The following is an 11,390-nucleotide window of genomic DNA, read 5'->3' as shown; positions in this document are numbered from 1 at the left end:
AATTTGTGCTTATTAATACAAAGATAATTTATTCTTGAGGTTTTATATGCAATATCATTTTTTACGTTTATAATTTAATTTAATTTAAATTAAATTTAATTAAAATTTAATTTAATTTCATTAAAATATATAATATCCCTATATATATACATATACAATATTGATTCTTAAACAAGCGACAAAACAAAGTTGTCTATAGATTGCAGCCAAGGATTAATTTCGATATTTTCGATTGCTCTGCTGAGAGATAAAAATAACCTCGTTGTAGAGGACGAAATAAGGAAGAATTCCACCTTTTTCGTTTTCCAAAATTAATCGGTGTAATCGCGATTTTATTATAATGTGATGGATACGTCTAAAGTGCAAAGACACAAAGACTACGGTACTTGCCTGTGTTTCTCGGTGATGGGTCGAAGAAAGTTCAGGATCTCGGTAATTACTTACAATTGATGAATCCTTTAATCGGTCGACTCAATCGATGAATCTGTTGATAAGTAATTGTCCTCACATCCTCTCTCGCTTTGCTTTCGCGCTACATTTTTAGGTAATTATCACTGTAACATATAATATACGATATATGTATATATAAATTTTGTATTAGTCATTTAAATGTATTAGAATCATTTATTAATATTAATAAATATATATACTTATTTAAATATATATAATAATAACATATAATATACGATATATGTATAAATAAATTTTGTATTAGTCATTTAAATATATAAGAATTATTTATTAATATTAATAAAATATATACTCATTTAAATATATATAATAATAACGAAATTTATATAACGTATTTAAATATATTATATTAATGAAATCATTGAGTGTATATATGTATATATAAAATTATTTGTACGTCTATTGCGTATTGTTAATTAGTATAATCTGTTTTTCTAGATATGCGCAATTAGCTCCCCGGAAACGGGCGATGCATCTAGTACTATGTCGGCGAGGAAAAAATATTCAGCGATTTCCGGTACAAAAAATTTGAAGAATGCTTCACGACAAGATAAAAACTCGATTGCTTCGACAGTATCATCGAATTCGATAAATGTCGCAAAAGATTCTATGCCCAATGAATTCGCAATAATTCAAAATAATACCTTACGAAAGACGAGCCATAACGAAATCGATTATTGCGGATTTCCTTATTATAGGTGTAATTTTATTTATTAAGAATGTAAAGAGATGAAACTTATGACGGAATGCATGTTATTTAGTTTCCAAACACCGAGCATTTAAATATTTAGAATATCACTTTTAATTGATGCAAAAAGATTTTAATTGAAAATATTACTTTTTTAATTAAAATCTTGAATATATATAATGAAAAATAGATTTCGGCTCGTGTAAAATTAAAATAAGTAATAAATTAAAAGGCCAACTTAACGAGCTAATTAATTAGGTGTTAAATAAATTTTTTATTATACGTATCATTTGTAATATTATTTTTATGACGTATAATAAAAAATTTATTTAACACCTAATTAATTATAGCTAGTTAAGTTGGCCTTTTAATTTATTACTTATTATAAAATCTTGAAATTTTTAATGTTCTTTCTTTCTCGCTCTTATTTTTATTTTTTATATATTATTCTTTCCATTATTTTATTTTATTTCCGATAAAATAATTGAATAAAAAAGATTCTTGATTCGCGTTGCAGAAGTAATAAAACTGACGATTTTCAAGATGCTATCTTAGTCAAGGATGTAGGGGTATCTTGTAATCTTTTAAATAATGATGCGATTGATTCTGATAAATCGATTTCGGGAATTGAGAATTACCTCGTTAGACAACTTAAACTCGAGTATGATGAATTATCGAGTATCACGAAAAAGATAAATGCGTACACCAAAGATATTTTACACAACTTAGCATTGAGATGCAGAAAAAAAGATCAAGTTCTTCGAAAATTGGTACACAAAAATTTAATAATTTAACTTTGAAGTAACTTCCTTAAATATTTTTTTATTAATTTATATCCTTGTGCTTTTATCAGCGACAGAATTAATAATTACAGTCAAAACTCGTCATTACAACTTTCTTCAAGAAGCTTTTATTGCAGCATGTAGCATCAAAGCATGTAATGACATCGCAATGTATAAGTGAGACTGAAAATCCCTGTGTAAAATTAAGATTTTTTCACAATATGCAGAGAAAATATCGAGCATCAAAAACTGATGTCAGTAAAAATTTTGCTGAAAAAGAAATTATTAAAGAAAAAATGCATGGTAATGTATAAAAATCATATATCGAAGAAAAATTCGCATATTGCATTTATTAATAATAATATATAAAACAATTTTATTATATTAATATATAAATAAATAAAATATAACTTTAAATAAAAATTAAAAATAATTAAATTTAAATAATAAACTAACAAATAATAATAATTATTAATTACTATTTATTAAGAAATATATAAATAAGAATTGTTTCGATGCATATTTATTTTTGGCAGGAAATAGAAAGACGAGAAAATCACGCGCAGAGTTTGATAAAGCTTACGTGAAAGAATTTCTCAAACTTTCGCCGAAATACGACGGTGTATTACTTCGTAATTATCTGATAACAAAGGGAGAGAAAGTATCCGGCAACACGTCGAAGGGGTCTTTATGTAAAACCGAAAATTTCACGCCGTCTGATAGATTGTGCAAGGACCGTGGCGCTGATAAATCTCACGACTCCTTTTACATGAGCAAGTGTAAACCTACAGTGCTCACCAATTGGCGGGAAGTGTCGTCTAGACAGAAGTCTGTGTTGAAATTTCCGGAAGGTTGCGATGACGCTCAGCCAATCATTTAACTCGGAAAAAGCTGAAAGAATTCGAGAATAATTTAATTAATTTTTATCATTGTTAAATTATTATTTATATTTTCTCGTAATACTTCTGTTGATTTTTTTTATATATATCTAACCGCTTTCCTGATTTCTTTGTGCGAATATAATCAGAATAATGTATCATTTTTCAAGTAAATTTGAAAATATAATTTATTATATAGATAAAAAGAAATAAATATTTTTTTATGTAAGAAAGAGAAAGGGAAAAATTGTATGTTTTATCATAATTATCAAATTTATTAGAAATAAAAGTAATTGAATTTATTTATATCGATATTCGATATATCGAAATGCGATTTGATGCACAGCCAATAGCAGTGTAATATCGCACTTTGATACATCGAAATGAGAGATGGCAACTCTAGGTATATTTACTATATTTCATGTATGTCAGTGGATGTTTATATAAACATGAGTATTTGTCTGAAATTTTAGATTTAAAAACAAATGATACAAAGATCTATTTATTAAATGTAATGGTATATTTAATTATAAAATATACCATTGCATTTAATTAATTATAATAGCATTATGATGTCGTTAAGGAATTTCTAAGAAACTTTGACAGGTTATATAACCAATATTTGCTTACAATATATAATTTAAATTGACATACATTTGTATTTCAAATTTTATCTAATTATTTTATCGTTCTGTATTATTTAGATCACGATATAAATATGATACCGGACTGCTGCGAGCAAAATATGGTTTGGAAAAATGTCAAGATAAACGACACTGCTCATATGATTTGCTTCATGAAGAAAAATGAGTTATGGAAAGTTCTTTTAACGAATCTAACAGAAATTTGGATGGAAACTCTGACAGATGAAACTATACTTCATAAATTCCAGGTACTAAAGTTATTCATTTTATAATTATGTGTGAAATATTACTACGCATATATATTGTTCATAATGTACATTAAAATCTCTATTATTCATTATTAAGTACAAACAAGACAAAAAATATAGAAATATTAAAAAAATATATCTCTCTTAATAACAAAATTATTTTTTACTTAGAATAATTTGTTTTAATATTTAAGTATTTAAACTTATATATAATGTATTTCTTTTTAGAGATTCAATCCTCTCTTAAGTCTTGAAGCTTTTGACTGGAAACAACTGATAATGGATATGTTAAACGATATTCCTAAATATATAAATACATGCATTGTAGATGGTTCCACATATCGTATAGAGCTGCGAAAAGACAAAGATTTTGTAAAATTGAAATTCTCATTACATCTTCTCAAAGAAACACCGCAACAGTTTTGGGAAAATGTGACTATGCCTCTCTGTTTGACATCAATGGAAATGGTTCGCCGATACAAGATTCTGTTAGATTTGGTAAAACAAAAAGATGAGGAAATCACGGAATATAAAGCAGTAGGTGCAGAGTTGATTAGAAGTACGTATTTGTTGTGTAATATTGTTTTTCTCTCAAACAGCTAAAAATTAAATTAAATTAAAAATAAACATTATTCAATATTTTATAGAGTATATTGCTACAAAACCATTCAGTGAAGAATTGTTTCACATTGATTCAACTGCATCGACTGCAACTGATTTTGTAAAAACTTTGCAATGTATGTTTCATTTTTATAATGAAATAAACTTGCCAACGTCACTTGTGAAAATAGAATCTAAAATACCTTTGAGTAGTACAAGGTACAATATATATGTTTTTAGATATATTATGTACTTAATATGCTAATATGTATATTATATTTATTGTATATATTGTATATATATATTTTTTATTTTAGTGATAATAATTCTTCAAAGATTGATGAAAATGATTCTAAAGATGAACTCGTACAAAATCTAAGACAAGACAAATTGAGTGAGCAAGAATATTCAAATATTAAGGAATGCGATCAGAAAGCAGGACCTTCCAGTAAAACTTCAACTTTGAAAATAAGCAGCACATCTCATAGGATACATAAACTAAAGAAGAATAAAAAAACTTTGAATGATTTTATATCATAAGATATCAGGCTGTTGATTATATCAATTATATTATTAGGATTTGCGTTGTTGTGAATTTTATTATATTATCTATTGAAAGCGAGAAATATTAAAGAGATATATTTATAATACATATAATTTAAAAAATAAACACAATTTTTAAAGAATGATGCTTAAAACAGGAATGAATATTATAATTTTATATATAAAATATAAAACAAGTTTACAAGAAAATGATAATTTTATACTATCGATGATATATTATTGAATAAACAATATACTCTTTTTAACATAGTTATTATTAATAATTAATGTAATATATTTTCTAATGGCTGAAAAGTTGGTTTATAATTAAAAAAAAAAAAAAAATGGGGCTCGTCCGGGATTTGAACCCGGGACCTCTCGCACCCTAAGCGAGAATCATACCCCTAGACCAACGAGCCACGCTGAATATGTGATCATGCGTACGAGATATCGAATTTTATTATGACAATATTCACGCATGTGTATATACGCACAAAGTGTTATCAATGTCTATGTCATTAACCGCGCGATAATGTTCTCTTACTTGCGTGAGACATAACATGAAACATGGCGGCTTACAGCCAGCAAGACTTCAACAGGAGTGCTCTGACGCTTGATAACGGACGGGTAATTATAAAAATTGTCTCACGATTTTAATTACGTGCAATATATAACATTTAATCAGTGAGCACATATCACGATACGTATTGACTGAAACGGATATATGCGCTTGTTGATTGCACTCTCTTGCACTTTTTGTTATTGTAAATATGTGCATGCTCGAACTTGAACAATATGAGGAATTATGGAAATACAGCCGGAAAGAGTAAATATTATTAACCATATAATTATCTTTTTTATTGAATATGATTGATTGATTTATAAATAATTTAAATCTGGAATTTTGTAAATTTACAATTAGTTTAAATAATCAGATAGTACCAGCGATTTAATTTTTAATTAAATGTTTTCATATAATTTTTATATGTAACATTTTATAAAATTATTGTATAAAATGTTATAAAAAATTACAGTAAAAAATTTATAAAATATACTATTTAACTAGATAATTAAGTTTCTAATTTTTGAATAATTTGGCTTTAAAATGATTCTATTTGTCTATATTTTTATTTTCATCTTTATATTTATTTTATTTTTATTAATTATTCTATTGATACTTTAGGCTTGGTACACCGGGCAAAGAGCAGAGAAGATTCCTAATGGATTGGTGGGAGTCGTCGGTCATAATTGTCTCAGTTTGGATCTCTCCTACAACGAGCTGACCACCGTTTCTGGCTTGAAAGATTTCGAATGTATTCAGGAATTGGTCCTGGACAACAACAAACTCGACGATCTCAAAACGCTGCCTTGCATTCCGACTTTAACCACATTGAGTCTAAACAATAACAAGGTATACATTCTATTTCTAGAATTAATCAAAATGTAAATATTATTATCATAAAATAATAATACAATTTTTTTATAAAAACAGTGCAATAACATATAAAGACATAAATTTTTAATTTATTATCAATCTTTTCTAACGTATATATATAAATTACCTTATTTTATTTTTCTTCAAAAAATAAAACAGATATCTAAAAAATATGTAAAAAGCTTTTAAAAGGCATCTCTTTGAATTTTTGCAAAAATAAAAAAACGATATTTCTTTCTTAGATATCCAACATTGACAGAGTCCTCGAGCGAATACGAGAGTGCTGTCCTAATATAGAGTACGTGAGTCTCCTGGGCAATCCTGGCTATCCCGATCAGCTAACCAATCCGATGTCCACCGACGAGGATGATTATGAGCGTTATAGGCTTTACGCCATCCACACTCTACCTCCGAGTCTTCGTTTTCTGGACTCGCGAAAAGTCACTCATCAGGAGAGACTGGACGCTAAGGCTCGTGGCAAATATTCCAGGACGATCAGGCTCGTCCCGGAGCTGATACACAAATCTGTACCTAGCTCGACGCACTCCACAAATGAGTTCGACGACATATACTTCAACATTCATTACACACCCTTGCCAAACTCGTCACGTAATCCTCAGGATCACAGAGGTGCGTATAATCAAATCAAATCGTTCAATTAATGTGTTGTTTAAAAAAATATATATATATTATTTATGCGATGCAATTTTAAAAACGCGTTGATTTTTAAGATTGCTGAATAAATCTATATAGTATAATATTTGTACTGGACATTAAATACATTTTTTAATAGATTTTCTTTTGCCAGGTGCATATGGAAAGTGCAAGTATCGATACTCTGGCAAGAATTCGGAAGGCAACCGATTCATCTCGAATAACGACCTCTAATTGAAACAGAATATATAAAATAATTGTACGAGTATATATTCCCTAAGCATGGCCTTAAAACATCCAATCAAACGATTCTTCTAGTCAAGTATGATTCATAATTAAATATTATCAATTATTAATGTGAGATATATCTCTTCCTAGATTTCGATGTTATATTACAATTTATCGCATACGAGATATACATGATTAATATACAATATTATCGATTTTGATGGCAAAGATATATTCAAGCCTTATATCTTGATAATAATTACATGGTAGTAATTGTTTGATACAACCATTTTAATATCAATTGAGTTTACTTTAAGAAGAGACAATATACGTGTAAATAATAATATATATTTATAAACAGTTTTTTGTTACGAAATAAGAGATTAAAAATTTTAATAAAAAAAAAGAATATATTGTAATTAAAATTATTTAATTGCCGCACTATTTCAAAATAACTTTTTATATTACGACATACGATTTATATGAAAAATTTTGTGGGCTCTTTTTTTAAATAAACTCGACAATTCTTCATATGTACTATAACGATTCATGTATCTTTTTCTCGAATAATATATGTGCTTAATTTGCATTTATAAAGGTGCTTACTCAGAATTAATAAATCACACAAAGCGTACGAGTAAACGTATAAAATTTTTATTATCATATACACACCGACGAACGACATATAAATAAATGTCTGATTTTCTAAGTTTTTTAACATTACATTTTGTAATATTAATTAAGTGCTCTAAGTGGACTACATACCGTAGAGTAACTTGGGGATTTTATCGAGATAGAAAACGTAACGGGTTATCGTAATAAGTATATCTTCGAGTTTCTATTGCTATTGGTCCGTAAACATGTTCGACGTACAATTATCGCAACCACACTAAATTCAATATTTCGAGAATATCGAAATATTAAATATGTATATATAATTATGTATATATATATTTCCAGAATTTGTGTTAGTTTTAAATCTAACATGCACATATTGGTCCTGCAAAAAATAGCTGAATGAAAAATTTGTAGGAAATTTAATTTACTTACACTATGAATTCCTTACATGTATTTCTTCTATCAAAGTGTTTGGCTTTATATAATTTCTTAAGTCTTCTATCTTTGTTATTTTTTCAATTATTCTATTTAAATTTCATAAAAGAGATAAGTCAAATATATAAATTATTTTTATCTCTATCAAGTCATATTTAAACTAAATTCCCTATTTTAAATATATCTTTGACAATATATGTATACCTATAGAATTTGTGCCAGAGATTGACAAATAATTAATATATTCAAATTAAACTTTGTTTTATTCATCTATTTTTTTTGCAGGGAGCACATCACTTGAAACCCTACGTAATGTTAAAGGCAGTTTTATAGTTTCCTTTCGTTAAAACCCTGTTTTTAGGAAGAGAGACTCTTATAACTAACTATAACACGCAACAATTTAGGATGTTACACTCCTAAATATATAATCGAAGGTATAATAAATCAATTTATATAAGTACGAATATATATATCAGTTTAATTCTTCGATTTATGTTGCAACATTCGAGAGTCATCGATCCATATTTATAACACGCTCTAACAACGCATTTAACGCTAAATGTGCATGAAATTATCGAATGCTGTTTAAGACAGATATTGGATCACAGAACATTTAACGCTAAATACATAGAATGATGCAAAAAACAGATCACCGAACGCATTTAACGTAATCATATTATTATATATTATGAATACGGTCGTTCTGAAATTACCGGAAGCAAACTTCTTTATTTTTAGATATACATATATGTGAATGGCGAGTTTCTTGTGTATACGTATATGTATATATAAATATAACATCTATATGCGAGAATGTGTTCGCGCTCAAATTATGAAAAAAAAGGAATGCGGTCATATTTAAATCTCTTAAATACACCGTTCCTTCGCTCGCTTCAAAGACTCATTCATTCCTATTGTACCTATTGCTGGAAGCATCTTTCTTTTCAAAAAAGGAAAGTGTCCACAAAGTTCTAACGTTCTAAAAGTTGAATTCTTTACTTAGACGTTTCGAATAATTTACTTGCAGCAAATGGACAAAGAAAACGTATTCTGTTTTTTTTTTATGAAATACTTGAATCTTCTATATGAATTATTATCTTTTTGTCGCAACAATTCAGTATTTTGTTAATGAAAGGCGATTTTTAACATTCCATTTTGCTTTTCGTCAAACAGAATGCATATATGATGAGATCGTTTAAATTTGTGACCTCTGTCTTTTCAAAAGATCTAAAAATTTAGCGAACATCTCTGCTTCAAATATCTGTACAAATAAATCATCATTTTACGATTAGTGAACATTTTACACATATATATTTTAAAAAACCAATAATGATACGTAATCTGTTTAATATGTATAAGTTTTAATTATTTTACCAAATTAGAGAAAAATGATTCTTCTTAGTGTGCATCAAGAATATCATTTTGTTATATATGTGATTCTCTATATGATGTCAATCAAATTTTTATAATCAAAATTTTAAAATTAATGATCTCAAAATATAAAAACGTAATGCGGCTCTTACGTTCATTTGCCTTTTACAATTTTTCGTATATATTTGCAATATGCTATAATTTATATAACATAATATATTTTTTTGTATTTTTTCGTAGTTGTACAAAATTTTTAATTATTTTTATGTAACGTCAAATCATTTTTCAGATATCTTTTCTATGAGATAGAATTTTGGAAACGCTTCGCAATTCAACGTTTAGAACTTAACGAGAACTTATTCATTTCTAATTTATTTATTCGCGAATAGCGAAGAATTTACTACATACATATCCGTAGATGCTGACAATCATTCCGCCAAATGTTTGGACGGACGAACTTTTGCTCCTAAATTCCCGTTTCGGGATTTTTTAAGAACCTAAAAATATTTTTTCAAGAATATCGATGATTTATAATATTGCACGAGATTAATTGCATAGTTTGTATATATTTATCTAGGAATTCATTCTCCCTTCATAATAATTACAATCGAAAATAATAAGGAAAAATATATAACGTGCAGCAGCTTCCAAATAGAAAACAAAATATATCTCGTTTTGATTTTGATAAGAATTTGCAAAGAAAGGAAACTTTTGAATTATGAAATTAAATAGTATTTTTTAAGACACAATAACATCGAAACTAGCCAAGTAGTTATCTAATAATGTATAACTTCAACTTGAAAAATATATAAATATTAAGGAAATTAATCGCAGCATGAATTCGCCACAACTTTTCAAGTTTGGCACGTCAATTATGTTATTTAATGTAGTTGTTACGAATTCCGGCTTTGCATAAAGGAAGATACAATGAAAAAATACACAAGTAAGAAATAGCAAAACAGTCTAATGTATAATCAATTCTTTTAGAATTTTTATCGCTAAATGAATCAAGGAAAAGTGACTTATAAGAACAAATGAATTGTCTAATTTTCATCAAGAAATAAGATTCTTTTAATAGAATTATCAAAATGTGGTAATAAAATAAAAATAAAACATATTGCTAAAAAGAAATCAAGAAAGCAATCATTTGTTATGTACAATGTGATTATCAGAAATCATATATAATAGAAATTTTATGAAACTTTTATATGAAAATGATTTATATAGAAAATAATAACGCGAAATAAGAATAAACGAAAAACCCAAAAGATTACATAATTACATAATTATTATACTAGATTATATAAAAAAGAATTCAGAATCGCGACAAAAAATGATATACTGAATTGATGATGATCTTCGCAGCGGACCGGAAGTTCGCAGGACATTTTCTAGGCTCGTTCAAAAAATTCGAGTTTACGTTGCTCCCGAAGGCACTGATTTTTCATTATTATTCACGATTATTTAGAATAACGCGCGACGTTTTTAGAGCTATGTACAATAATCGACTTGGACTAAATCAGCACTTCCGGATCGGACTTTCCTCTCTTTCTCGGAAATGATTCGCGTTTCGTTGCTGCTTTTAAGAGCCGTTGCTCTTCCCGTGATTGTGCAAATTTGGCCTCAACGTCACCGCACCCTCGACCCAAAAGTTCGGTCTCTCCAGCATGTTCTGCCACAGAGATAATTCGCGACCGGTCGCGTCCATCCAATCCACCGGTTTCCCATAATGCTTCCCTGAAAGGAAAATCAAAATGAACATTTGTGTCAAATGCAAAAAAGAATTTTCAGCAAA

The 11,390-nt window shown here is 27.7% G+C and overlaps 3 protein-coding genes and 1 non-coding gene across 4 annotated transcripts in view; 2 read left to right on the top strand and 2 right to left on the bottom strand.

Moving 5' to 3' along the window:
- The first annotated feature begins 3,229 nt into the window (after positions 1-3,229).
- On the top strand, positions 3,230-4,997 carry LOC114944133 (non-homologous end-joining factor 1). The gene is made up of 5 exons (XM_029319911.2): positions 3,230-3,425; positions 3,524-3,711; positions 3,940-4,270; positions 4,359-4,530; positions 4,629-4,997. The coding sequence occupies exons 2-5, from the start codon at positions 3,538-3,540 to the stop codon at positions 4,849-4,851; spliced, it is 900 nt and encodes a 299-aa protein (XP_029175744.2). The 5' UTR covers positions 3,230-3,425; positions 3,524-3,537; the 3' UTR covers positions 4,852-4,997.
- Positions 4,998-5,201: 204 nt separating this feature from the next.
- On the bottom strand, positions 5,202-5,273 carry TRNAP-AGG (transfer RNA proline (anticodon AGG)). The gene has a single exon. It is a non-coding gene; the product is annotated as a tRNA-Pro (tRNA).
- Positions 5,274-5,333: 60 nt separating this feature from the next.
- LOC114944127 (leucine-rich melanocyte differentiation-associated protein) lies at positions 5,334-9,164 on the top strand. Its single transcript, XM_029319905.2, has 4 exons — positions 5,334-5,481; positions 6,038-6,265; positions 6,532-6,919; positions 7,098-9,164. The coding sequence occupies exons 1-4, from the start codon at positions 5,422-5,424 to the stop codon at positions 7,175-7,177; spliced, it is 756 nt and encodes a 251-aa protein (XP_029175738.2). The 5' UTR covers positions 5,334-5,421; the 3' UTR covers positions 7,178-9,164.
- Positions 7,804-11,390, bottom strand: part of LOC114944217 (uncharacterized) — a 70,155-nt gene continuing 66,568 nt past the window's right edge. Inside the window, 1 exon segment of the mRNA XM_029320021.2 lies at positions 7,804-11,332. Coding sequence (XP_029175854.2) covers positions 11,178-11,332 — 155 coding nt within the window. The 3' untranslated portion in view covers positions 7,804-11,177.

This window comes from Nylanderia fulva, unplaced genomic scaffold (assembly GCF_048542155.1).
Source record: "Nylanderia fulva isolate GAGA-0341 unplaced genomic scaffold, ASM4854215v1 Scaffold20, whole genome shotgun sequence".
Lineage (NCBI taxonomy): Eukaryota > Metazoa > Arthropoda > Insecta > Hymenoptera > Formicidae > Nylanderia > Nylanderia fulva.
Note: the sequence above shows the minus strand (reverse complement) of the source record. Positions and strands in the feature narration are given on the sequence as shown.

What these genes read in the sequence shown, in the direction of transcription:
- LOC114944133 (XM_029319911.2), top strand. Translation starts at nt 3,538, where the DNA reads ATGATACCGGACTGCTGCGAGCAAAATATGGTTTGGAAAAATGTCAAG. An exon ending in CTATACTTCATAAATTCCAG is followed by an intron (nt 3,712 to 3,939) that starts GTACTAAAGTTA and finishes ATTTCTTTTTAG; the next exon opens with AGATTCAATCCTCTCTTAAG. An exon ending in ATACCTTTGAGTAGTACAAG is followed by an intron (nt 4,531 to 4,628) that starts GTACAATATATA and finishes TTTTTATTTTAG; the next exon opens with TGATAATAATTCTTCAAAGA.
- LOC114944127 (XM_029319905.2), top strand. Translation starts at nt 5,422, where the DNA reads ATGGCGGCTTACAGCCAGCAAGACTTCAACAGGAGTGCTCTGACGCTT. An exon ending in TGACGCTTGATAACGGACGG is followed by an intron (nt 5,482 to 6,037) that starts GTAATTATAAAA and finishes TTGATACTTTAG; the next exon opens with GCTTGGTACACCGGGCAAAG. An exon ending in TGAGTCTAAACAATAACAAG is followed by an intron (nt 6,266 to 6,531) that starts GTATACATTCTA and finishes TTTCTTTCTTAG; the next exon opens with ATATCCAACATTGACAGAGT.